We start from the raw sequence: 23,809 nt of genomic DNA, 5'->3' as shown, positions 1-23,809 counted from the left end.
GCCTAGGTTCCTGTGTGTGACATGCTGCTGCCCTTCCCTCAGCTGTGAGAGTGTCTGGTACCCAGGCTCTCTGAGTGCACAGGGCTAAGTACTCACCCACTGTAGCTCCCAAATGACAGGCACTGCTTGTCATTGGGGATGCTTTACATCCTCTGCTGGGACTTTGAGCCTGTCCCTGCTCCTCCTTCCTTGCAGACAGGCTCACCTGCCCTGCTGCCTTTGCCTCTCCTTCTCCTCCAGGATGCTGGTCCTGGCCTCATCCCTCTTTCCAGGAAGAAGAGATTCATTGTGTTTGGATTTGCCGTGGGTCCTAGGAGCCAAGACACATCTGGAAACATCAGGGAAGAGCACAAAGTACTGGAATGAAGAGTGTCCTCTGTGGGGCTTTATCTTATGCAGAGAAAGGGAAGTGTAGATGCTGTTGTCTTGGGGCAGGTTACCTCATCTCTCTGGTCAGGGTTGGAGGGTCCATGCCATCTATAGGTTGGAGGCAGTCAGCACAGCTGGAAGACACTGAACCTGGGTCAGTGCCCTGTGAGAGCCTTGCTGTGGCTCAGTGTGGTCATCTTAGTGTGGTGACTCTTGCAGGCGTTCTGGGAAGAGACAACCAACATAGGCAACTGAAGGCACTGGACTGGCTATAGCAGCCTAGGCCTTTAGGTTGCCTGCACTCTCCAAGGAGTCCTTCATTGCTCCTGAGTAGCTCTACCCCTTAGAAACATAGACACCGGGAGCTGAAGAGATAGCTCAATGGTTAAGAGACTGTATTGCAAGGCCACTCTTGCACAGGACTGGGGTTCAATTCCCCACATATCCGGTGGCTCACAGCAGAACTCCAACTCCAGTGAATCTACTGCTCTTTTCTGGCCTCTGCAAGCACCTGCACTCATGTGCACAAATTCACACAGACACGCATAGATACAGACTTTAAAGAAAAAAAAAAAAAGCCAGGTGTTGGAGGCCCAAGCCTTTAATCCCGGCACCCAGGAGGCAGATCCACATGGCTCTCTGTGAGTTAGAGGCAGCCCGATCGGCATAAGGAGATCTAGGTCAGCCAGGGATACATAGAGATCCTGTCTCAAAACAAAACTAACGAACGAACAAACGAACAAACTAAAAAGAAACCTTCAAGGCAAACTACTTAAGAGGATGCTGAAGTTTTTAGCTGGCACCTTAAAGAGGCCGGAGTAACTACGTGAAGTGGATGTTACCCATGTCTGCACATGAGCAATACTCATCACCACCAGGTTGTGGGACTACACACAAAGACTCTGCCTGTTGGATCATGGCGGTGAAGTTGTAGTTAACGGCTTCAGGACAGGCAGTGGTGGCACATACCATTAATTCCAGCACTCAGGAGGCAGAGGCAGGGGGACCTCGGGATTCAAGACCAACCTGGTCTACAGAGGGAGTTCTAGGACCGCCAGGCTACGCGGAGAAACAGAACTTGGGTCTCTAGAATTTCAATATGTACCCTTAGCCAGTGAATCAACTCTTTAGCGCCGCCACCATCGTTTGTATGTAGCTCAGGCTGACCTAGAACCTGACATGTAGCTGAGGATGATCTTGAACTTCGGATCCTCCTGCCTCCACCTAATCCAGTGCTGGGATTACAGGCATGGGCCACCATATCTGTTTTGGGGGGAATATGGGGGAACAGACCCAGACTCTGTGTATGCTAGGCAACCACTACACCTATTGGGCCACTCCTCCAGTTCTGCATCTGGTCTTGAAGTAACTTTTCTTTGTTGTGGGGCTGAGGGAGGTAACAAGGGGCGTGTGGGAGAACCACATTGAACTGTCCAGTGTGAGGCCCTGAAGAGCAGGGGAGGAGACACAGAGAGGTCTGTGTAGTTTCTTAGAGGCCAGGCAGGAAGCCTGCCCTGGTCACTAGGATGCTGGGACGAGCTCACCCTTGGTTTTAGCCTTTGGGCCTGGCAGATGCTGGGGGTTAGCTGCCTGTGCTCCTGGGGTTGGCACAACAAAGTCTGGCGGCCAGCAGCAGGGTGGGCAGGGTGTGTTGAGGGGCAGCATCCATCACTCCAACAGTCCTGTGGCCCTGCCAAGTGGTGGTGGAACCAGGCCCACGTGCCAAGGTGCCTGGTAACTGGATGGCTATGTGAAAAATGCCAGGGGTGTCCATAGCCAAACCTCTGCCTTCAGATTGGGATTCTGGAATCAGGCGGGTGGCGGCTGGAGCCGGGCTGTTTGTGTAAGGCAGCCTGTGGGAAGGTGCCCTGGGACGGGGCAGATTACAACCAAGAGTATTACCCGCTGGGCTCAGGGTTAAAGGTGAGGTAAATAACTCCAGACAACAGAAAGCACAGCTGCTGGCCCTCCTGGGCTTGGGGACGGTGGCTCTGGGCACAGAGTGTGGGGTCAGTACCTGCTGGGTGCCAGGCAATGGTGCCAGGTGCATAGTCGGGTGGCATTTCTAGAGCACACAGCACCTGGGCTCATTTAGGGGCACATGATAATGTTTTCTTTTTCTAATCAGGAGATCTTAAGATATGTAGTTTGGTTGGCAGAGTGCTTGCCCATCGTGTACAAAACCTTGGGGTGCTGTCTCCAGACTGCGTGGGCCAGGCATGATGGTACATACCTGTTACTCCAACACAGAGAAAGTGGAGGCAGAAGGATCAGAAGTTCTCAGTCATGTCTCAAAAGGGTGGTATCCTGAGGCTGCACCCCTCCCTGGGGGTGTGGGTAGGGGCCAGGGACATTTTCTTCAGTGGTTTGGCTTCTGGTGAGATGGTCCAGGCCTTTTTCAACAACCCCATTTGTGTTCCCATAAGCAACCTTAACGGGCTCTTTGGGTCACACACATGCAGACAAAAGTAGAAGGGAACTAGTTATGAACAGGGAGGGGATGGGGTGAGCTGAGACATGGTAAAATACACACATATGAAAATGCCATGAAGACGGCTACCATGTATAACTGCTGCATTCCGATACAAGGCTGCTGTCCGGCAGACCCACTCACATGTTTACACAGGATTCAGTGATGTCTCTGTAAATTCATGCCCACCTCAAAACTTTATATACTTGGAAAAAATGTCTTGGCTGATGAAATTAGTCACAGAGAGGCCACCATGCAGTAGGGTGGGCCATGATCCAATAGCCCTGTCCCTTAGAATGCCACAGTCAGACATGAAACTGTGAAAAACCCTTGATGTCATAGTGATGTGACCAAGAAATCCCAGAGCTCCCAGACCCTGGAGCAGGCAGGAAGGGCAGGCTCCAGAACCTTCTGAGAGAGTGGCCCAGCCCACACCCTGAGGTTGGACTTCTGGCCCACGAGGTTCAAGACACTTGGGTCGAGGTGCTGTCCTGGGGTGTCAGCCGAAGCGGACAGGGAGCTTGACTCTTGTCTAAGATGCTGTGGTGCTCAGCATTTACTATTGTTTGATTGTTTGTGAGGGGGTTTCACTGCGTAGTCCTGGCTGTCCTGACACTTGTTAGACCAGGCTAGCCTCTAATTCAAAGATATGTGTGCCTCTGCCTCCTGAGTATGGGATTAAAAAAGTGTTGCTCAGGAGGGTCTGCCCAGGAGGTGGGTGAAACTTACCTCATCCTGTCGCCAGTCCCATGCCAGACAGTGACATGGGGGATGCTGTCCTCAATCAAAGCACCTCAACAGTATGCATGGTGGGCACATGTTGAGGATGTGGGAGAGAGGTGAGCCTGGGTCAGAGTCTCAGTTCTGACGGAAGTTCTGTGGAAGCCCTTATCTATATTCTCAGCACTTGGAGAGTGATATAGAAGGGTTGTCATGGGCTACAGAGTGAGTTTGGGCTAGCCTGGGCTTCAGAGCAAGACCCAACGTAAACAAACAAAAAACAAAATAAAACATTCTCGGTTTTTGCTCCTGCTTTACTGTTTCCTGGCCGGCCAAGTGACCTTGAGGGGTCACGACCTTTGTCAGCCTCTTTCATATCTGTTCGATATGTCAACTCTGGTTTCTGTTTTAGAGGCTGCCTGAGAATTTGGGGGAGAAATGCTCCTTGTTCCTATGTTCCCCAGAATGTAGCTCAGAGCATGGCTTTGGGGAGGGAATGGCCAGAGAATTAGTTCCTTGTCTCTGTCACCCATTATCTCTGTCTCCATATATCTGTCACCATCATAGCCCCAGCCCTAGAGAGGAGGCAGGGATGTTGTAAAAAGGGCTGCTCATGTCTTCTGCAGGTTTTTATCCATGTCTCAAAAGAGCCGAGCCCTCCCTGTATTGCGTGGTGGGTCTGAGTGGCTGCCATCCTCCAGGACTCCTTCATTTTAAGGGCCTCCTCTTTTGGTTTTTGTCCTCCTGGTTTGCTCAGCACTGCAGTCATCCTAAACAAACTGCCAGGAAGGTCTTTCCCTGAAGGCCTGTCTGTTTTAGTTGCTTCTGACAGGCCACTGTGGGGACCCAGCAGGCATCAGGAATCGGGGCTGTCCTGTGTGGATGTGTGTGGCTGAAAAGGTCTCTGTATAAATCACTTGTCTTGCCATCCTAGGGCCACCAAAGTGGGGGCTGACATGTGTTTCCAGGAACACATGCAACACTGCTTGGGGGAGGCACCTTGCTTTTTTTTCCTAGAGCTTCCTGTGTGTCACCCACATACAGCCACCAGCAGAGGCTGGGTACAGACATGATGGTGACCCTCCTTTCAAGAGGAGAAACTGAGGCCCAGCAGCAGGGAGGCAAGTGGGTGGATGGGGAGGGGAGCTGCTTTCCTCCCTGCTGGGGCCCCACATTCCTGCCTCTAGATGGGGCCCGCAGTCCCCGGGACAGCCCACATATCCAGAAATCTCTGAGCGCTTGTTTTTCTGTATGGCAGATCTGTCAGGCAGAATCAGTGTGGAGCATGAGGGCTCTTCAGACAGTCCAGAGGAGTGAGGGTACTCCATGACCCCCTAAATGTCATCTGCAGTCCTTCTCACAAGTACTTGGGCTTCTCCAGCTGGGGAGCAGCATCCCTCCTTGGGACCCCTGCAGACCCCAGACTTCTCTTCTGGCTCTCCCTGCCTCACTGTCCCCACAGAGAGCTGTGGAGCCCTCGCTATTCCTCACAGTGGGCCCGAAGGGCTCTCTTAGGAGAGGCGTTTGACTTTGTGAGTAGTTTTAGGGTTTCTTGGTGACCTTGGCCCAGAGGAGTCTGGGAACATCTTGAGGAAAGGTCAGTAAGACAGCTGGTCTTTCCAACTCTCTCTGTGAGCAAAGTCCCCAATTTTTCTCTTCCTCCTAAACACAGGCGAAAGGAGCAGTGTCCCTCAGGACAAGCTTAGGAGTTTGGGAGTAGATACTAAAATGGTCCAGGGAGGACCTCTTGACACCTCAGGCTTGCTCGAGGTGACACTGGGTGACAGGATTCCTCTGGGCCCCAACTTCCTCTTTCACAGTAGCAAAGGCAAGACTGGCCAGGGACATGACCTTGAGGCTGCAAGTGTCTTAGCCCAAGCTCAAAGACTGGGCAGGGCTCTTTCTGACCCTTATCCACACAGCAGTGAAAGGGTGTGGCTCTGGGGTGTAGAAATTCCAAGCAGTAGTTATCATAAAGGAAAGGTGACATTTATGATTTGTTTTTCTCAGTTTGATGCCATTTTATACAGATTTCAATGGCTTAGCTGTCACAGCAATTAACCCAGGGCAGCTTGTCACCAGAGCCCCTTCACTCTTTGCTTCCAAGCTCTGCCCCAAGCAGGGCCTGTGTTCTGTTCCTGTGGATTTACCTGTTCTATAACATTCTATCACTATCTGAGGCAGTAGCCTCGTGCTTGGCTCCTGCCACTTGCCACCAAGTGTTGTCTGGCTGTGCCTGCAGCCTGGGTGCCTGTGGCTTGCCTATTGCTCAGAATCACATGAGCGTCATGGCCGGTGCCAGGCTGTCAGAATAGGAATAGACCGGAACTCGATTTCTTATCTTCCACATAACTGACGGTCGAGTTGTATCCAGACGAGCAGTTGTGCGCAAGGCACCATGGACCTTCATGCCAGGTCTGTGTGGGCACCATGGACCTTCATGCCAGGTCTGTGTGGCTATGCTTTCTCTCTCTTTCATTCTGGTACTGGTCACATTTTTCATCGCTGTGACAAAATGCCTTCTGTAAGCAGCTTCAGGGAGAAAATAAATTTCAGCTCATGGCTGAGGCTCCCTGGCCCTCCTGCCTGCTTGACACCTTTCCATCAAAGGCTCATCACGTTTCCTGTCTCCTTTCTCATGTTCCCAGAAGAGCATAAAAGGGGGGCTCAGAGAGTACAGGTCTCCTCACCATCAACAATATCTGATCCGACGAGTCTCCTCAAAGTGCTGGGTTGTGTGTGTCATGCTTCCTGGGGGAACTTGGGAAGCTTAAGAGTTCTTGTGTGTGGTGTATGGGACACAGTAGCTGTTGAGTAAGTATCTGGAGTACAGATACGTGAACTTGGAGACCCTCACCTGGCAGCATCAGGCATGAGTCTACTGCCATTTGGATTGGATTTGCTATATCATGCTCTCTGCACCACTGCTGATTGACTAGATGTAGAGCCAGGGGATAGTGGGATACACTTGGGGCTGGACCCAGAGACTTGGAGACCTGTTCAACTAAAATCAGGCCCACTGTGAGCTCAAGACAGAACACAGTTTGTGGAGTGCCTGCCTAGCATGCACAAAGACTTAGGGTTCAAACTCTAGCACAACCTAAACTGGAATAGTGGTGCTTGCTTGTAATCTTAATATTCAGGAAGTAGAGTTGGGAGGTCAGGAGTTCAAGATCATCTTCAGCTACATAGTTTGAAGCTAGCCCGGGGTACATTAGACCTTGTTTCAAACAAAACTAAACACAAAAATCACCTCACCAAGTAGCTAGTTAAGAAAAGAATGGCCCATTGGGGACAGGGTCTGGTATGGCTGGCTAATCACCAGCTCTTAGTGGTGACCAAGGGCTGTCCCTAGGACTAGCCTGGGTACAGGCTTCTGTCCTAGAGGGAGAGAAGGGGATGACAGCTGGAAGCTCCTGGCCTTTAGATAGCTCTAGAAGTGTCAGCGTCAGAAGCCTGTTTTGGGAGAGGCTGGCTAGAGAGCAGGGTGGCTGCCACAGCTGAGGGCTCAGTGGGGTAGAACTTTCTTTCCCCCATTGTCCCACCACCTGCTTGCTCAGGCCCCCGAGTTTCAGTTTCTTTGGTACCCAGGCAGAACATCTTCCAAAAAGATACCTGGTGATGGGGATCTGGCCCCAATTAGCACTGGCCTCCAGCTCCCCCAACCAGCCCTGGGGATATAGTTGGTGCAGACCTCAGTTTTTCCAGGGACCTCCACCACAGGGACCATTTTCCTGCTTCTGACTCTGAGTTCTGATAATGGATGTGTGCTGTGTGTGCACACATTGTGTATATATGTGTGTCCAATGTGTGTGCTATATGTATAAGCATGTATTCACATGTGTATGCTTTGTGTGCACGTGTCTGAATGTACACGCTGTTTGTGTGTATGTGTGTGCATATACAGACTGTACACACTATGTGTCTATGTGTGCTGTGTTATGTGTGCATGCTTGTGCATGTGTGCTATGGGTGAGCATATGTGTGTATGCCTGTGCATATGTGCTGTGTGTGTGCATATGTGTGCATGCCTGTGTGTATGTGTTGTATGTGTGCATATGTGTGTGTGAGCCTCTGTGTATTTGCTTTGTGTGTGCATATGTATGTGTGCCTGTGTGCATGTGCTGTGTGTGTGCATATGTGTGCATGCCTGTGTATATGTGTTGTGTATGTGCATGTGGTAGCCAGAGGTTGACTTGAGCGTCTTCCTCAACCACTCTCTTCACTTGGGTATTATTTTTTAGTATTTTGGTTACTTGTTTTGTTTGAGTCAGGGTTCCACTTTGTGTAGTTTTGGCTAGCCCAGAACTAACTATGTAGCCCAGGCTGGTCTTGAACTCACAGAAGTTCACCTGCTTCTGCCTCCCAAGTGCTGGGATTAAAGGTGCTTACTATGGCACCTGGCTCACCTCATTTTTTGAGGCAGGGTCTCTCACTGGCCTGGAGTTCATTGATTCAATGAACCCTATGGATTTTTCTGTCTGTATCTACCCAGCCCTGGGGTTGTGGTTACACTCGGAGGCTGTGTTCAGGCTTATACTCACTATAGGCAGCACATGAGACAGTTTAGAGAACAGTGTCCATTCTGAGCCTTCTTTATTGATGCCCCGGTGGAATGTGTGGCAGTCAGGCTAGCTAGGTCATACGAATATGTGAGGCCTTCATGTTCTGCATGTGTGTGCATATGGTTGCATGTGTGTATCTACGTGTGTAAATGAAGATGGGTGTGTGCAAGTGTGTGTGAACGTAGGCTGGGGTGGGACAGCTCATATCTTCTACAGACTCTTTCTCAGCCTCTGAAGACCCACTGAAGCCTCAGCCCTCAGCTCCTGAGCCAGGCCTGGCACCAGGGCTGCTGGCCTTTCTGGCCTGACCCAGGAGTTTGGAGTCAAGCAGTTAGGATAGCGGGATGTACTGTTGGTCATAGCCTTAGGCAGAAACAGGCTGAGGGGCTTTGGGCCAGCACCAGTGGGGAGAGCTGAGGTAGAGAGACTTGTGTCCCAGAGGCAGTGTAGCCACAGGGAGAGGCAAGAGCAGCTTCCTGGTGTGGTTCTGTCTCAGCTTCCATGGTCAGCCCTCAGCGATCTCCTGTTCTTAGGAAGATTATGACCTACCACTAACAATGTGAAGGCCTGAAGTTCCTTAGGGTAGCTGAGATGAGGGAGCTGCTGAGGCAGGAACAGCTCTGTCTGTCTCTCTCTCTCTCTGTCTTTGTCTCTCTCTGTGTTCCTCTCTGTCTCTGTCTCTTTCTCTGTCTCTCTCACTGTCTCTCTCTCATTTAGATGTTTCTAGAAACTCTTATATATGGGGTCTTTCAGCACCTGATGGCCCATCTCAACAGTGGCCAGTCTCTTCTTTTTGGCTTCTTAGTTTTGTCTTTAGCAGAGCAATCATACCTTCCTGCCTTTACCACCTCTCTGGGGACAGAGAAAGGACCCTCACTGGGGCTTCTGGACAAAGCAGATAGACTTTGGCAGTTGAGAGAGAGGAATCAGATAAGCGTGGGGAAGGAGTTGGGGGATGGGGAACAGGAGCTGGAAGAGTGGGAAGAGGCTAGAGCCTTCAAAAGAGCCATGGGAGAAAGGGGAGGGAGGAGAGAGGCAGGGGGACCAAGGAGACCTGAGCCTTCAAAGGCACCTCCTCTAGAGGCACAGGCCACCCTGCCTATCAACTCTTTGAAAGCTTTCCTGTCTGCAAGTGAAAGCTGGTCTGGGTTCATTGATAAAAACAGGTATTGTTTTAGGGCTGAGTGTGTTAATGAGTCTTGGCCCTGGACCCCTAGCACTTGCCTGGGGCCATAGGCCCCTCCTGACTTCCTCAGTGTCTGTCAAGGTACAAACAGGTGGCCACCCCAAACCTGCTACCTCCAGTAACATCTGGAGGAGGGCGGTGGGTGCAGGGTGCTCTCTCCTAACCCTGAAGAGTAGTTGGCACTCCTTCTGGTCTCAGCTTCCCAGATCCTAAGGTGTGGGAGAGCCACACAGGTCCCTAGATTTCCAGACAGCTTGCCTCCCCTTAGGGATGGTGGCCACTCTGCAGAAATATCCCTAAAATCATGACTTTGTCTACAGGTTAGGTGCAAATGGAGCATTAGCACCTCTCGTATGGAGGAGTTCCACACAGGGATCACTGTCCCTTCCCACCCCGGGGACTGTAGGTTGAGAGGAGAAATACCAAGGGAGGCTGTTAGGAATTCTGACAAGGGAGCTTGAATAAATTACGCTCCTTTGCACACCCTAATCCGGTGTTGTGATGGCTTCTGGGACATGGCTAATTTATTTGGAATTTCATTCTGGGCTGACAGCAGCCTGCAGGCTGTTTGATCACCAGGCAGAGTTACACACCAGCTTTCACTGGCTGCAAGGCGGCCTCCTCCAGCTCTGCCTGCAGCGGCCTTTTCAGAGGGCTGCCCCTCCTTAGGACACAAGCCCCTTACTGACCCAACGCTCCAGCTCTCCACCTCCCCACTCATCCTGACAGCGGCGGTGGTGTTAATCTGCCTTTGTGGTGCAGGAAGAAAGATTTATTTTTGCCTGTCTGGGGGTCTCAAGCATTGAGAAGCAATCTGCTTTGAAAAGCATGTCCTGTTGATTTCAGGGGCGGTTTTTTTTTTTTTTTCTCTTCTTCTCCTTCTCCTCCTCCTCCTCCTCCTCCTCCTCCTCCTCCTCCTCCTCCTCCTCCTCCTCCTTCTCCTCCTCCTCCTTCTCCTTCTTCTTCTTTTCTAAGACAGGGTCTCATGTAGACTGCCAGTTTACTAGGTAATACTGGCTGGCCTTGAACTTCTGATTCTCCTGCCTCAGTCTCCCCCCTGGTGACATTATAAGGTGTGCACTGCTACCATGCCTGCCCCACCTCCATTTTCATGTCTGTATATGTGTTGCGTATTTGTGCAGGCTTGCATGTGTGAGTACATGTATGTGCATGTATGTTGAGGAGTGTTCACTGTGCCTCTTCCATCTTAGTCAATGAGGCAGGATGATCTTTCAGCCAAACTGAGTTTGACAACAGGGGGGTTGCAGGCAGACCACCGTGCCCACCTACACTGCTCACCCTGCTTGGGAGGCTAATGCCTTAGCCACTCCTGCCACATCCCTTTGGTTTTTTGATACTGAGTCTTGTTTGATACTGTAGCTTAGGTTGGTCTTGAACTTACGACCTGCTCTACCTTCCCAGATCTTGTTTTATGGGCATGCACATTCACTAGCAGGCTCCATTGTGGCTAGAGTTTGTGGGTAGGGTTCTAAGGGAAGAAGTAGGCTGGCCATGGAGATTCTATTGATTGGGAGGGTTCCTCACTGTCTGGGATCCATCTTGGCAATAGTTTACAATTTCCTCTTTTGTAATCCACACACTTCTGCAAGGCTTCCCCGCGCCCCTGTCTCTTTCCCAGTCTTGTTCTCTTGCCTTCCTTCAGCATGACTGTCTGGTCTTTGCAAAAAGGTAAAAGTAATGATTTTGGAGACAGGAGCTAGAAAAGATGATAGAACAAAAAATACAGAATTTCATAGATAAGACGAAACAACAAAGAGATAACAGTAAAATTTAGAAACAGAGTCTTTTTTTTTTTTTGGTTTTTCGAGACAGGGTTTCTCTGTGTAGCCCTGGCTGTCCTGGAACTCACTCTGTAGACCAGGCTGGCCTTGAACTCAGAAATCCACCTGCCTCTACCTCCCAAGTGCTGGGATTAAAGGCATGCGCCACCACTGCCCGGCTAGAAACAGAGTCTTAAAGATAATTTACTAAGGTTAGTAAATCAAAATAAAGTAGATGCTACAATATCAAAATTATAACCTAAAGAAAAATTAAAATTATGGCAGCAGGACCTATAACAGAAGATACAGGGATTTTTAGAGCACGATGAACAACAGAGAGAGAAATTTAAGACTGGCCCACATGAGCTAGAGGACACACTAGAATGAGAGGCACAGGATAAACACAAAGAGAGGTTGGAGACAGGATCTGGAAAAGATGCCAGACCAAAAGATGCAGAATTTCATAGATGAGGCAAAACAAGGGATGTGACATCTCACAGATCAGACTGAGCGGCAGAGAGAAAATAATGAGGACTGGAGGCAAGGCTTGGAGGAGAATCTTTTAAAATTAATCAATCAAAATAAAATAGACATCGGAGTATCAGAAGTATAATATAGAGAAAAATTAAAATGTGGAAGCAGAGCCTTAAACAGAGAATCTAGGAACTTACAGAACAGGATAAGAGACAAAAGAAGAGGTAGCCATGATAACATAAAATCACATGGCCAAAAACCCAGAAACCCCACAAATAACACGGAGTCTTATAACTAAGGAGTGAGTTAGGATAGTGTTAGATCTGCCCAATCTAGGCTAAAGCATATATTTTATAATAACTGAATTGCATGGTTTTTACATGGGCTTATTGGGGTTGGAAATTTCTGCAACAATTGGCTGGAAGATGGCTCAGCCATGAAGTGCTTAGGCTTCTCTTTCAGAGGACCCAGATTCGATTCCCAGCACCCATGTGATGGCTCAGCACTGTTTATAACTCCAGTTTCAGGAGGGATTATTGTCCTCTTGGGCACTGTGGGCACTATACACACACGGTAGTGCACAGACATACATGCAGGCAAAACACCCATTAATATAGTTTAAAAAATAAATGTTAAGAAGACATACAAGTAACAACTGTTACTGAGACTGGCTGGGAAGGCCTACTCTTAGCCCAGTGGCTGCTGGAGGCTACACAGTGTTGGCAGAATTGAGTCTAGTGCAATATGGGTTTCCTTTAATGTGTCCTGGTGACCCCAGTCCATGTGGAAGCAGGGGACTTGTGAGAGCTCATGATATAGACATGGGAGACTTCAGAGGTTGTAAGCTCCAGGATATAAAGGAAAAGTGAGCATTGGGCTGAGGAGACAGTTTGGTCGGTTGGTAAAGAGCTGGCCACACAAGTTTGAGGACCCAAGTTTTATCCCTAGAACCTGTGTAAAAAAGCCAAGTGTAGAGACACACTCTTATGCTCCCAGCTCTGGGGATGTGGAGACAGGCGGATCACAAGCTCACTGGCCAGCCCAGCATACTTGGTGAAAGATCCTGTCTCAAAAATAAAAAATAAAATAAATTGGTGGATGGGGTCTGAGGAATGACATCTGAGGTTGACTTCTGACTTCTGGCTTTCAGATGCGCACGCGCATGCGCACGCGCACGCGCACACGCACACACACTCACATACTCAGACACACCCAAAACCAATATAAACCAATCAGAAGCAGGTGTGGGCCTTGACTATGTCCTCAGTCAGGAGTTCAAGCCCAGAGAGTCCAGTGTGCCATGGTGATGTTTAAATCCCTGCAGAGCACACTGAGCGCCAGCAGTGTTGGCTGCCAGGTGTCACTGTGGCTTGCCCTGTATGAGTGAGAAAGAGACCTGTGGCCACAAATCTTCTTGATGAGGGCTCAGAGTAGACACCTGAGTGGGTCCTTGGTCTCATTCCTAACACTGTCACTGGTAGGGACAAGCTCCCGTGGGGACCATGCCACAGTTGGCAGGAGCTGGAGCCCCCTCTGCTTTTCACCCCAGCTTTCTCCATTGGCCTCACTGGTGACTGCGCTTTCACCTGGCAAACATCAGGGAACAGTGAGCAAAGACCTGTCCCTTGTCACTTCAATGCTCGAACATTTAGGTGTAGGAAGACACTGTGGAGCCTTCAATCCTTGAAGATAGCCAGAGTCCCCTGATCTGTCCTCTGTGACAAGGGACAAGAGCCTTCACAGCTGAGCTCTGACTATCATAGCAGACACTCTTTGTGTCTCTGGGTCTTTCATGTTGTTTTGGGCTGTGTTCAATAGCAGGTGGTTCAGGATGTGGTGGTCCCAGAGGATGGTAAGAAATCCAGGAACAGGAAAGTGGGGATGGGGGAAGCCATGAAAGAGGATTGACTTAGGCCCTCGTTTTTCCAATTTGGGAATGTTCTGGTGGCTGTGTACCCTTGAGTTAGTCCAGGGGATTAAAGTTTGGTAAAAGTCTGCCCAGGGGACAGCTCCTGTAGCCCCAATACTGGGGAGGCCCTAGGGACCAGGAGGAGCATAGCCCATGCCATGCTCACCGTCAGTTGTGGGTGACTCAGAGCGTCCCTTTTGCCACAGTAGGGAGCACCTTGGTGTCCTCTGGGCAGAGAAGCTGTGTCTGTGCTGTCTCCATCAGCTTCTTGCTTCTTCCTGTGCTTCCTCCGTCCTCCTGGACTTCATCCTTCAGGACTCTCACTGACCTCCTCTCCTAGGAGCAGCTAGGAGGGCCACACACTTCCTTCCCTGAAGGACACATGGCAGACTTTATGCTTGCTGATTTCCAGAGGCATATGAGCAGGAAGGAAGGGTCAGGCCTCCTTGACCCAAGAGTCTCCTGTGTCTTGATGCCATGTGACCTGGGACAATATTGACTTTCCCTATCTGATGGTGTGCTTGACAAACACAGAGCTTTGTTCAAGGCCACCTTGGCTCCACCAGTGGTGGGCCCAAGCTGGTGGCCACACTCAAGGCAGAGCTTCCGAGAAAGCCTCACCTGGAGATGTGGCCTCTCAGGTGAGTGAAATGCTGGCTGAGGTGAGCCCTTGGCTTCTTCCCGTTCCAAGAGCATGGTGGTGTCCATCTGGGGACTCCCAGATTTACTTGGGTTTTTTTTTTTTTTTTTTTTTTTTTGGTTAGTGAGCAAGGCCTCTGCTGTCAGGGACATCCCAGAAACTCCCGAGGAGCAAATGTTTGGTGTAACTTCTGGTTAGGCCCGTCTCCTAATTTCTAGATCCTTACTAACATTTGCAGCAATAGAAAAGCAAACCCAAGAACATTTCAAGAATGTTGTCCTGAGAGCGATGGGCACTGCAGAGTGGGAGACAACCTTGGTCAGTCCCAGGGATGCATGGCTGCAGCGTGAGAGGCGGAGGGTGGGCACAGGGAGCTTACATGCATCTGGCACACTTTGGGTTAGTGTTGTGAAATCCACAAATTGGCACCATTGTCAAAAATCTCTCCTTCCCACCCTATGGTGTGGTGCCTGCCAGTCCTTTGTGTTTGTCATTATTTGGAATCCTCTAGAAAGGCTATACAGAGTGAATACTTTCAATGCCATGGAGGAAAGAGTTCAGAACTAATGGGAGGCGACCAGTGATGGGCTACAGAAGTTCTCTGTGTGGAAGGGCCCCCATGCATCTCTCATGGCATGTTGGACTGCTTCTGGGTGAGACAACTTGGGTTGTAAGTCCAGGACCCTGTGGCTAGGCATTCTCATTTCTCCCACAGTGCCCCTGGCTTCAGGTGAGGTCCTGTTTTGTGGGACACAGGGTTGGTATTAGAGGTAGAGCAAGCCTGTTTTTTCTTCATCCAAGGAGACCTCAACTGTGAGGGGACAGAGAGGCCCACACAGGGGGACAGGGTCCTCATATGTGTGTGTGGGCACACGTGTATGTATGAGCACATGTATACGGCAGACGGATGCAACCAGCAGACAGATGCTGTTTTTCTGGAAAATTCTGAAGGTGAGTCCCCAGAGAGGCTGCTCTAGGGGTGCTGGGCCTATTTAAGTATTCTCTTTGTCTTCCAGAGCAGGGGGCTGTGACCTCATTTCCCAGCAAGGAGCCTGAGGTCTAAGGAAGCAAGCATCTTCCCCACTGCCACTCAGTGAGTCCCAGGCCGTCAGCCCTGTGTGGGCAGCTGGAGGGGGGGCTTTGGGGGTTCCTTCCCATAAACCTCCTGTGGGGCTGGGGTCGGTGGTGCTCAGCCCGTTTCCAGTGGTTGCCCTCCCAGGGTTGTGAGGGGGAGATTAAACTCACTCCCCCAGGTTCCAGACCCTTTCTGGGGCGGTCTGTGTTGACCACCCCCATGCTGCTACAGGCTGGGGCAGCCTTGGGGACTCAGCGCACAGCCTGTGTGCTAATTGAGCCATGTCTGGGGTCGCCTCTGGGCTCCAGCCGACTGTTCCCCCTCTCTGTGCCTCTCTCCTCTTTTCAATTGCACAGTCTCCCTGCCGCCCTCCCTGCTGGGCCGGGCCTCCCTGCAAGCCTCGTGGCCCCCGCTCGGTGCGGACCTGCTGCTGCTGCTGCACAGCCCGCCCAGCCTCGGACCGCGCTGGCCTCCAGAAGTGATAGCTAATTGGGGAGAGAAAGGGCTCGATTGTCTGCGGCAGCCGGAAAGGCCCGGAGGAGGCGGCCGCTTCGCCCTGCAGCTGCCGCCGCCGGAGATGTTTGGGGATTACGTCAGCCTGGCGGGCAGGGGCCGCGGGGACAGCGCGGGAGGCGGGCTCCCGCAGGCCTCCCGCCGCCAGGGCCTCTGGACAATACTGCCATTGTCGGTGCACGGAGTGCTTAGCTCCCCATGAATGGTACACGGGCCTCTTGACCAAGGAGGCCGCCTATAGCCCCAACTGTCCCCTCACAGGCGGGGAGGCCCAGTGCGGTGGGAAGGGCTGGCTGTGGACTGCACGGATCTGTCCCTCAGAAGGGGCCACCGGCAGGCTAGGCTGCTGCTGCTGCTCTACCCTGTGTGGTGTCCTCCCTCTTCAGCATGGCCTCCTGGCTGGGGGACACTGCTGGCCCTGACCCACTCATGGTGCTCCTGGTTGTCATCCTCCTGGTACGTTTCATCCTGTGGTCCTGTCTGGGGACCTATATGGACTACAGGCTGGCTCGGCCTCAGCCTGGAAAACCCAAGGAAGAGTAAGCCAAGGGGCACAGTGGAGACCCAACCGTGGACGTTTTGTGCTGGGGCTCTATCATCCTTCTGTGGGTGGGCAGGAGGTAGTGGGACATCCACCTGTCATTGAGTGCCACAGACACCTTCCTGCAGGACACTGTTACTCTCCCTTGCCATATCCCTTCACACCTGCCCCCAAGGGCCTCTAGTTTGGGTTAACCTCCCTAGCCTTCACCAGCCAGGCAGTTACACGATCCTTATGTCCTATCCAGTGTGCTGAAACCAGAGAGCAGAAGAAGAGACAGAGGTTCTGAGAGTCCCAGAACCTGCTCCAACTTGTTAGGACGATCTCCATAGGAGAGTGTTTGCCCACACAGGCTGTCAAAACAGCCTTTGTCACCAGGTTCTAGACCCCCATGACAGTGTGTGCCCTAGGAAATGTCTGGCTCCTCCCTGTCTCTAATTCTTTGTAAGAGGCTGGTGTTGTGCAGCGAGGCCACAAGGACAGTCACGACCGTTGCTCCCAAGGCCAGTGCTGTCATGGATCGCTGATGTCCTAACTGGTTGCTGGATGCAGACAGCTGCCTCAGTTTCTCCAAGGAGACATTAGGGAAGGGTCTCAAGATGGTCTCATGAGCTGGAGTTCAAGCCCAGTTCTTTGTCTCTGAGACCACTCTTGGCCTGTCAGAGCCTGGGTTTCCCACCTTGGTTGTCATGCGACCAACCTTTGGGGTTGTTGATGTGCCTTTCAAAACTCTGTTTTGTTTTGAAGACTCACCTGGGCAGCCCAGGTGGCATTGGATGCAAGGAGAGTTCACAGCTCACACGCATATGAATATGTGCATCCTCTGCGCGTGAAAGACCCAACACTGCTGAGAAGACAGTCGGAGATGGGGTTCTGCCAACCTTATGTGACTCCCCAGTTCTGTGGCCATGGTCAGTAGACCCCTGTTTTCTTCTTGAACCAAATCGTGTAGCAAGACATCTGTGGGCATTCCAGGCTGGAGTGTGGAAGTTCCGGGACTTGGCGTGGACTTGCTTCTGCTTTGCCGTCTTTGGCACATGATTTAGGGCTCATGGCTGCCAGAATGCTGCGGCCACTTCAGGGACTTTACATAACTTCCATGTCTAGAGACAGTACAATAGAGATGAAAAGTGGCCCTAAGGAACCCCTAGGTTTGCATCTCATAATCCAGAATAACGTCATAGTGTCTGAGCCTCCTGACTGTTGCTGCGATAAAAAGTAACTTACGGGCTCAGCTCACAGTTCCAGGTCAGTCTACGAAGGCTGAGAAGCCACTGGCAGGAGCATGAGGTGTCCACTCCCAATGTGCCCGAAGCTGGAGGAGGGCAAACAGTATATGCCCCTCCTAGATGCTGCCACTGGCCGGAGCCACTCTTTTCCATTATGGCCTTTTGGAGACTGGTTTGGGTACTTTGGTGTCTCTGTGGCCTCCTGGACACTGGCTTTAACCTTATCTGAACCTTAGGATGGTAGACATGTTAAACTTTGACGCCTTACTTGGCTTGCCTTGGCTCCTGGGGGGTCCTCAAAGTGATCTGATGTGGATCATGGAAGCACTTGGGAGGGAGAAGCAGGAAGATCAGAAGTTCAAGGTCATCCTCAGCTACTTAGTGAGTTCAGGCTAACTTGGACTATATGAAACCTTGTTTCAAAACAAACAAACAAACAAACAAACAAACCCAGACCCCCCCACCTCAAACAAAAGTTTCCAGATGAGAGAATATGCCCTTGTTGTAGAGCTTCCTGAGAATGCCCCTCCACTCACTGCTGGCAGTCCTTGACACAGGCACACAGAGGGCGGCCAATGGCTGAAAATGGCAGCAGATCTGTGAAGGAATTTTGTGACTGGTTGTATAGTATTTCCCTGAATCTGTATGTTGGAACCTTCATCCCTAGTGCACTCAGCACCTAAATGTGGAGGCAGGATTTTGAATGAGATGAGGAAGGTAAATGAGGTCACATGGCATGGTCCCTAACCCTGAGGTCACATGACATGGTACCTAACCCCGAGAGACTGTTGTCCTCTGAGAAAAAAGAGGCTAGCACACAGCCTGTCATTGTCAAGAGGGAGAGCATTGAGGAGGCATGGACAACATGCTGTCTGCAAGCCAAGGAGAGAAGCCTCAGGAGAACTGAGCCTAGGGACACTTCAACCTTGGACTTCTGGCCTCCAGCACATGAGGTAATGGAGCCTGTAGTGTAAGCCTCCATTCTGACATGTTCTGAGCTGTCTAACACATAAATGGGCAGAGTCATCAACACAAGGGATCACCAAGTGCTCCCAACCCAGGGGTCTCCACGGCTGTGATATGGGCTCAGCATAACGCTGGTCAATAGGTGAACTGGGTCTGGGAGTCACAGACAATGGGCAGAAAGTTCTGGAAACAGAGAGTAGACTGAGTACTTGCATATAGCTATAGACCACTAAAAATTGTGGCCAGTGCAAATTTTGATGCATGGTGAATGTGACCTCAAAGGCTGGGTGCCTTAGACTTTGTCACAGCACAACAGAAATGGCTTCATGTGAGTTCTGCAGGAAAATGGTGGTATTTTGGGCACATTGAAATAAAATGTAAAAGTCCATTTTCTGCTTCTTTTAGTGAGTTTCCATGAGATTACTAGAAACATTAACAGGACTGTGCAATTTACATTTTTGTTTACAGTAAACAATTGTGTTTGAGGAATGATCTATGGAAGCCATAGTTTCTGTTTGGAATGAGTTTCTTGAGAGAGGGGGAGAGGGAGGGGAGGGAAGGGAGGGAGAGGGAAGAAGAGGGAGGGAGAGGGAGAGAGAGAGAAAGGAGGAGGAGGAAGAGGAGGAGGAAAATGAGGAGGAAGAGGAGGAGGAGGAGGAAGAGGAGGAGGAGAAGAGAAGAGAGGAGAGGAGAGGAGAGGAGAGGAGAGGAGAGGAGAGGAGAGGAGAGGAGAGGAGAGGAGAGGAGAGGAGAGGAGAGGAGAGGAATAGGGGGCAAAAATCACACCAGGCACTGCTGACTGGGGTCATCCCATTAAGACAGCCTGCTGGAGAGTCCCAGCACAGGAGCTGTCCCCTCAGGTGGGACTTTCAGTAAAAGGACAAATAGCAACAGATAGAGATGAGGCCATTGTCTTAGGGTTGTATTGTGAAGAGACACCATGACCATGGCAAGTTTTATAAAGGCAAACATTTAGTTAGGGTTGGCTTACAGTTTCAGATGTTCTGTCTATTATCGTCACTGTGGGAAGCATGCCAGCATCCAGGCAGACATAGTGCTTGATCCACAGGCAGCAGGAGACTGTATGCCATACTTGAGCTTATGCCCATAGCTTGAGCATAGGAGACCTCAAAGCCCGCCCCCACAGTGGCACACTTTCTCCAACAAGGCCACACCCCCTTACAGTGCCATTCCCTAACACGATTCTGTGGGGCCATACCTATTTAAATCACCACAGTCATCAGATTGAACTCTCATATCACCCAGCAGAAGTCGACTGGAGTTGAGGCATCAGCTGGAGTTCATGATGGAGCTTTCTCTCCATGGCTGAACTTCTGGCCTCTCCTTCCCACTGCAGGGATTTTATATTGTAGGATAAGGACCAGTAACCTCTGTTGGGCATGCCCACCTTCCAGATGTTCTCAAGGGCACAGAATCTTTACCTTGGGTTCTTTGGTGTTGGTGTCCCCCCCCTGTCACAGAGTTGGTGGGGGGCAGTCATCCCCAGACCTTGGAGGGCACACTGAGACAAACATGGGTCTGAAATGGGGGGACTTTTCAATGAGCTCCAACAACACATGGCAATTTACTAATATATTGTACACTACAGACCGTCACAGTGTGGTGACAGTAGTAGGAGCTGGTGCCCAGTGTGTCACAAGAAGGCAGAGAGTAGGCTCTCAGGTGACAGTGTGCCTCCCGCTGCACATCAGAACACATGAGAGGCAGCCAATGCAGTCTGTGAAGGGGAAGTCATAGCCTTCCAAGCCTATGCTCACATACAAGGAGGAATGAAGAAGCAGGGTCATCGTGCTTGGTTGCAATCCTAGCACTCAGGAGTCACAGGCAGTAGGATTAATGTGAGTTTAAGGCCAGTCTGATTTCCATAGTGAGTTCCAACCCGGGATACATAGTAAGACCCTGTGTCAAAAATAAAATAAATGATACATTAAAAAAATTGGCTGAGCTGGACAGAGTAACATATTCCTTTAATCCTAGCACTCAAGAGAACAAGGTAAGCAAATCGCTGCCAGCCTAATCTTTATATAGAGGGACCCTGTCTTAAAAAATGATTGAATTAATAATCGCACCCAAATACCAGATTAAAAATATTTAAGATGGGGTGGAGGTGTGCACTTTTAACTCTAGAATTTGGCAGGTGGCTCTCTATCAGTTTGAGGCCAGCTTGGTCTACATAGTGAGGTCTAGGTCAGCCAGGGCTACATAGTGAAACTCTCTCAAACAAACAAAACCAAAAACATTATTAACAACATATCTCTCTCTCTCTCTCTCTCTCTCTCTCTCTCTCTCTCTCTCTCTCTCTCTGTGTGTGTGTGTGTGTGTGTGTGTGTGTGTGCATGTGTGTACATGCGTGTATGCATGTGCCAGTTTTTTCTTTTTATCACATGGGTCCTGGGACTTGAATTCAGATTGTGAAGTTTGGCTGCAAGCACCCTTATTCTGAGTCACCTCACTAACCCCAAATTGCTGGCTTTTTAAAGGAGAAAAATAAAAATAAAGAAGAAAACATACCACAAAGCATACCAGCAAATCTGCTGGAGTCACAGAAAAGGGCAGGAGAGCCAGACCCCTTAACTCATGGCTGTGGCAAAATATGACAAAAGTGACTTGGAGAAGGAAGGGAGGGAGGGAGGGAAGACAGGAAAAAGGGAGGAAGGAAGGAAGATAGGAAGGAAGGATTATTTGTCTCCTAGTTTGAGGGTACTTTCCACCAGGGTGGGGAAGGTGTGGCAGCTGCTCACACTGTGTCTGAAGAGAGGAATGTGAAGCTGGCATGAATGTTGGCACTGCCTTCAGCCCCATTTCTTTTAATAAAGTTCAGGAGCCAGGCATATGGTACATCCCTTTAATCTCAGCACTTGGAAGACAGAGGTAGGTGGATCTCTATGAGTTCAAGGCTAGCCAGGTCATCATATCCAGTTCCAGGACAGCCATGGCTACACTGAGAAACCCAGTCTTGAAAAAATAAAAAAGTACCAGACTTTACCTGTGAGATGGTACTTGCCACATTCCCACATCAATTAATCTAATCTAGACAATGCCTCAAAGACATGGCCAGAGGTTTGGTTCCATGGTGATTCTAGGTTCTGTCAAATTTATAATCTGGATTAATTATTGTAAGTCTACTCCTTATTAACCTGATACCCAGACACATCACTCTAAACCGTGACCTTTACCTTGCTGCCCCCATAGGTTCAAGAGCATCTCCTAACACAAAATGCAATAGTCCAACTTTAGATGTCTTTAACAGATGATCCTTAACAGTTCTGACATTTCAAAGTGTAAGTTTATTCTGAGTCTCAGGCCATGTCTTAGTTGTGAGCCCTATAACATCCAAATCCACGTTATATACATCTAGTGCACAATGTCAAGAAGTGACCACTTCCACCCTGGAAAGGGAGGATGGAGGCAGACAGGAAGAGCAGTCCAAAACAACACTGGAACCCGCTTCGGCAAACACGAGACCCTGCAGCCTCATGTCCAGCAAACTGAGCTTGCATTGGACTCATCCAGGCTTCAAAGGCTTGGATAACCCCCGTTCCAGCTCTGCCACCTGCAGCACACACAGCCTCTCTCTTGGGCCAGTCCCACTTCACACTTGGCAGCTTTTCTTAGCAGATATACAATGGTCTTGGCATTGCCAACATTCTGGGGTCTTTCATCAAAACAGGCTTCACCTTCATTGCTTCATGTAGTGTCTTCTCTGAACCTCATTGCAGGGATATTAAATCTTGCCACACGTTGCCCTGTGAAGTTTTGCAACTGTGGTGCAAAACTCTATGACCTCTTCAATCTAGAGTAGTCCATTCCTGCGACTCCAGCTGCTGAGTCCCTGTGCCACCTCAGGGTGGAGCCTGCCCATCCCATCATGTGTCAGTCCTGGGAAACAGTTCCCTTGGGTTTCTAAGCCTTCATTAGCTTTCTCATGCAGTCTCTTTCTTTTTAGCTACCTTTGCATTTCCTTAAGTTGAAGTCTTGCCCTCAGGACACCTTTCCTCATGTCCCCAACAGAGTGTAACATATCTCTTTAATGGTGCTAATCTCTTTGGTTCATCACAATTTCTTTCCAAACTGCCTTGTCTATAACCCGAACTGTGGCTACAATTGTTTCCTCACCCACCTGTGTATTCTCCCATCTTTCTGCTTTGCTTGTTGCTCTCTCACTGTAGACCTGGATGAGAGCAGTGAACAGTAACTAAGCCACAGCCTGAATGCTATCCTGTCTAGAGATTTCACCCACCAAACTAATTAGCACATTACTTTTTAGTTCAACTTGACTTTACATTTTCAGGACATTGGCAGAATGCAGGTAGATAATCAGACCAGTGGCCTATCATCCTGTTACTGATCGAGTCCTTGTTCCCCCTCACATCTCATAAGATGAGCCCCCAGTCTTTGCATTTCTCTCAGCATTCTAATGGTCTTCTAAGCTCCCACCAGTCTTGCTGATTAAATCCTGCTGTAGCTTTCTAGGGCCTTCCTAGCTCAAAGTTTCAGTCTCTCCCTCACACCTCTTATACTCCAGTTCCAAAGGACCAAGGACCGAATGTCAGGTTTATCACAGCAGTGACCCCATTCCTCGTGCCAGTGTTATGATTACGCTTCCTGTGACAAAATGCTTGACAAAAGCAACTTAAGGGAGGCAGGGCTTATTCTGGTTCACGGTTTGATGCCTCACAGTTCAATGGCACTGTCCATCATGGCAGAGATGGCATGGAGACAGGAGGGTGAGGTGCTGGTTTCATTGCTTGCCTTTCCTTTTTTTTTTTTTTTTTTTTTTTGTTTTGTTTTGTTTAAGATTTATTTATTTATTTAATGTATGTGAGTACACCGTCGTCGCTCTCCTCAGACACACTAGAAGAGGGTATCGAATCCCGTTACAGATGATTGTGAGCCACCATGTGGTTGCTGGCCATATGCACAACATCCTAGTCTCCCTTCAGCAATTACAATTAAATACCCAAGGCTGGGAAGTTTATGAAGGAAAGAGGTTTATTTAGTGAACAACTATAGAGGCTCCAGAGCACAGCACAGACATCTGCTTGGCTCCGGTGATATCGTCATAGAGGATGGCTGAAATGTCTGGATTGTACAAGTGGGAGATCCCCAGGTGGAAACTGACCAGAGGGCAGGGGTCTGCCTTGTTCTTTGTTAACAACTTCTCTTGAAAACTAACTGGGCTCCTTTGGGAAATGTAATCTCATTGGAGGAGGGCTCCTAATGACCTAATACCTTTTCATTAGGCCCTTCCACATTAGGTCCCGCAATGTGTCAACCTTTTCACACTGGGGACCGAGAACATGATCCTTAGAGACACACTTTAACTGTCTCAAACTATAGCTAGAGGAGA

At 49.9% G+C, this 23,809-nt stretch overlaps 1 protein-coding gene across 3 annotated transcripts; it reads left to right on the top strand.

Annotated features, from left to right (window-relative positions):
* The first annotated feature begins 5,898 nt into the window (after positions 1–5,898).
* On the top strand, positions 5,899–18,894 carry Smim38 (small integral membrane protein 38). Of its 3 annotated transcripts, none has more exons than XM_076914509.1 (3): positions 5,899–6,006; positions 15,131–15,207; positions 15,546–18,894. In XM_076914509.1, exon 3 carries the CDS (start codon positions 16,090–16,092, stop codon positions 16,243–16,245), a length of 156 nt encoding a protein of 51 aa, XP_076770624.1. In that variant the 5' UTR covers positions 5,899–6,006; positions 15,131–15,207; positions 15,546–16,089; the 3' UTR covers positions 16,246–18,894. The 3 variants fall into 3 exon arrangements, with proteins under 3 accessions (XP_076770624.1, XP_076770616.1, XP_076770618.1); XM_076914501.1 differs by lacking the exon at positions 5,899–6,006 and adding an exon at positions 13,345–14,115; XM_076914503.1 differs by lacking the exon at positions 5,899–6,006 and adding an exon at positions 14,148–14,432.
* Positions 18,895–23,809: the final 4,915 nt, after the last annotated feature.

This window comes from Arvicanthis niloticus, chromosome 1 (assembly GCF_011762505.2).
Source record: "Arvicanthis niloticus isolate mArvNil1 chromosome 1, mArvNil1.pat.X, whole genome shotgun sequence".
Lineage (NCBI taxonomy): Eukaryota > Metazoa > Chordata > Mammalia > Rodentia > Muridae > Arvicanthis > Arvicanthis niloticus.
Note: the sequence above shows the minus strand (reverse complement) of the source record. Positions and strands in the feature narration are given on the sequence as shown.